At 63.1% G+C, this 3,397-nt stretch overlaps 1 protein-coding gene across 1 annotated transcript in view; it reads right to left on the reverse strand.

Annotated features, from left to right (window-relative positions):
* Positions 1-181: 181 nt before the first annotated feature.
* The window catches only part of LOC120603979 (uncharacterized), a 7,333-nt gene continuing 4,117 nt past the window's right edge, over positions 182-3,397 (reverse strand). Inside the window, exons 5-7 of the mRNA XM_039864913.1 lie at positions 2,688-2,810; positions 569-639; positions 182-386 (exon numbers count right to left, since the gene is read on the reverse strand). Of these exons, the coding sequence (XP_039720847.1) occupies positions 369-386; positions 569-639; positions 2,688-2,810 (212 nt within the window). The 3' untranslated portion in view covers positions 182-368. The remainder of the gene's footprint in view (positions 387-568; positions 640-2,687; positions 2,811-3,397) is intronic.

Here is a 3,397-nt window from a genome sequence, read left to right on the forward strand (position 1 = left end):
CTGCAGACACTAAGGCACACATGCGCACATGTATGCAGACAAGCATGCACACACAAACACAGACGTACGCACATGCACACAGTGCATATAAGCACACACACATGCACATGCACACACACAACGCACACACTTACACATGCGTGCACACACACGCGCACACACACGCACACACGCCATCAGGTTATGTACTGTTCCATTTTTTCTGTGCATCACAAAACCATTTTTTTCGACACAAAGTTAACTTTATGACCTTCAGATGTATCCCAAAGCAAATGGCCTGTCGTCGCAGTCTCGAGGCTCTTGTCCCTGGAGCGTCCATGCAGAGAATGCGCCGTGTCTCCTCAGGCCGCAGCTGACCCTGTGGGAGCTCAGGGATGGAGACGACCCTGTGGGGCTATGACTAGGGGCTGGCATGGGACAGCAGGCATTTATACTCCCCTTTTCCTTATCAAGCCTTCACCCCAGATGAGCCTGACAGGGCCAGAGGGAGGGGACGGGGACAGGAAGGAGGGGACCCTGAAGTGGGCAGAGCTAGGAGGGGGTGGAGGCAGGGAAGGGACACACGAACCTCGACTGCCCTCTCGCCAGCTGTGTGACCTGTCAGCGGTCCCTGGGCCCGTCCGTGCCTCGGTCTCCTTGCTGTTAGACAGGGCAGGGGACACTGAGTCTCGGAGGGGAAGTCCTGCCTGTGTCCCCAAGGTCAGCAGCAGAGCAGAGGGCACACTGGGTCCCCCGGCTCCACGCAGACTTTCAGCAGGGCCCCGCCCCACGGCACCCCCAGCTGCAGGTCCGTGAGGTCCTCGTCAGCACACCTGCCCTCCCATGGGAGTCGCCTTACTGTCCCTTATTCTTCCAAGCAAGCTTTTTCCCTGGAGGGCTGAGGAGCACCGCATTTTCACCTCTCCCGCCCGAAGGCCTCCAGGAGCCTGGCTGGGATGTGCGGACTCCGTCTCAAAATCGGCCGCATCACCTTTGGGCCCTCACAGGGAGCCAGACTGGGCCCCCGCAGGGACAGAGCCCCTCCGCCCACCCCGGGCCGTGGTGGCTCTAATCCAGGGAGGTAACCTGGGCCTCTGCCCAGAGCCTGCCAAGTGGGCAGAGGTTCCCGCGGACAGATTCTCCTGAGCCCTGATGCGCGGGACACAGCAAGCGGCCAGGGCCGTCGGGCTCCTGGGGGCGGGGGACCACGCGAATCAGGACAAAAGACAAGCAGAGGAGATGGTCTCGGGGGGGCAGCCGAGGGCACCTGGGGAGAGCGGCAGGGTGGGGCACCGGGATGGGACACCCATGTGGCCAGAGCCGGACAGCCAGGGGCAGCAGGAGGACAGGTGGACCCAGCTGGACGGCAGGGCTTGGCAGAACGACGCGGCTGTGGGTCTTATTCCAAGCTCTTTGGGGACACGTGGATGAGGGTTGGCATGACAGGCCCCCGAGAGCCGGCCCGGCCCTGCGGATGGGACCCTGGCATCCAACAGAGAGCCGGGTCAGCCCGGGCAACGCTGGGGCTCAGCCTGGTGGCATCAATTACCTCCCCGGGGCCCGCTTCGCCCTTAATCACCCAGCTCCTTCTCGTTCCTTCTCCCGGCAGTCAGGCTCCTCTGAGCAGCCCCATCATTCGTCTGCATTAGAAAGTGATGCTTCCAATGGGCCTCAGGGAGGCCACCGACCAGAGATGCCACCAGATGCCACCAGAGCACCCGGCCCCTGACCACCGAGCAGAGCCCCACATCCTGCCTTACGGGGCGGAGACCCTCCTGCCTGATGTCCAGACCCCGGACTGCCTGAGGTGACCCCAGAGCTGAGGCAGGCTGAGAGCCCCTCCAGGGCCCATGCACCCACGTGCTCCGCCCACACCTGACCGCAGCCCTCAGGGGCCCCAACCCCCGTCCCTACAGCTCACTTCATCGTGCCATACGTTCGGTGACACCTGCTGCGTGTGCCAGGCCTTGGCAGCCCAGCCCTGCGCTCTCCCTGGTTCTCAGGGGATTCCTGCATCGGGGCACCAGGAGGGGGCTCGGGAAGCTGCGTTCACCCAGCAGTTTCAGGGCCCTGTCCTGCATGTTCTGGCCCCTACCGAGCCTCCCGGCAGCCCCAGGAGATGGCCTCCCTCGTTGTCCCGTTTACAGATGGAGCAGGGCCAAGAGCAGCCCATGCTCCCACACCATCTGTCCCCCCAGCCCCTGGCTGGTACAGGAATCCAGCCCCAGCAGCGGTGGGAAGTGAACTTTAAGGGGCGCCTTCCACCCTGAGCTCCTGATCCCCCTTCTGTAGCTGAAGCAGCCCTGGCCTCACCCACTTGGAGCACTGAGAGGTGTGGGAGGCAGATTCTCTTGTCCCTCTGGGTCACTCACAAAGGTGACCTCAATGGACCGTGAACCCTCGGGTGTCTTAGCCTGGCCCAGGCTGGCCCGTTCTAGCTGCTCCCCTGCTCCCAAAGCTGACCACGGCAGCCTCCCGCCTCTGCTCTGCCTCTGAGCGGTACGCCCCATGCAGCCCCACTGTGCTGAGCTCCAGAGCCAGCCAGGCCTTGTCCTCCATGGCGCCCCGGTGGCTGCTTGCGAAGGAGCTGCAGTGAGGCAGGACACAGGAACGCACTCCAGCCCACCATGGCCCCGACCGGGACCCCTGCCACCCCAGCCCCCTCCTTCCACTGCTGGGAGCTGTGGCTGCCGCCCACTGGTGCGCACCTGCTCTGGTGGCCGTCACTGCCGAGGGATCTTCGTAACCCCCAGCGTCCAGCTGTGACACAGGCCCAGTCTTCGAGCTGTCAGGTCTGTGCTCAGATGGGCTGACCGTTCCGGGTCCACCTCCTACCCGAGTTCGGGAGAAAGGGCTTCCTCAGCACACGGGGCCTCCTCTGGCCAGTTGCTGGGACCCGGAGTTCTGGAAATGCGTGGCTTGAGTCAAAGCGCAAAGGATGTAGTTTGGACCAACGTCCCAGCTTGGCCTGCGGGCCCACCACGCCGTGAGGTTGGATGCCCTCCCTCCGTGGTCAGGGTTTCCCGGGCTCACCGCATGAAGGCTCCTGAGCTGCCCCCTTGGGCTGTCTGGAGCCCGAGACCTCACAGAGGCGGCCGGTCCCAACTCCACAAGCAAGCAGAGGTGGCAAAGAGAAGGCTGTGGGAAACTCGCGTGTCGGTTCTTACAGGAAACTGTCCTCTATGGCCGAGCGTCGGGTGGGGGAGGAAACAGGACACAGATAGAAGAATATTTGAGCCTTTGCCGTGACTGTGGTGAGGGGAGCAAACTGGGTCGGCCTAGATGTACAGCTCCGGGGGAGACAAGTGGCTCTCGGATGAGCCAAAAGATGGGTGCAGCCACAGACTGCAGAAAATCCCACGTGAGCATCTGTGGCCTCCGGGATGGTGGGTGGGCGGATGATGGATGGATGGATGGA

The sequence above is a fragment of the Pteropus medius genome, unplaced genomic scaffold (genome assembly GCF_902729225.1).
Source record: "Pteropus medius unplaced genomic scaffold, Ma_sr-lr_union100, whole genome shotgun sequence".
Classification (NCBI taxonomy): Eukaryota; Metazoa; Chordata; class Mammalia; order Chiroptera; family Pteropodidae; genus Pteropus; species Pteropus medius.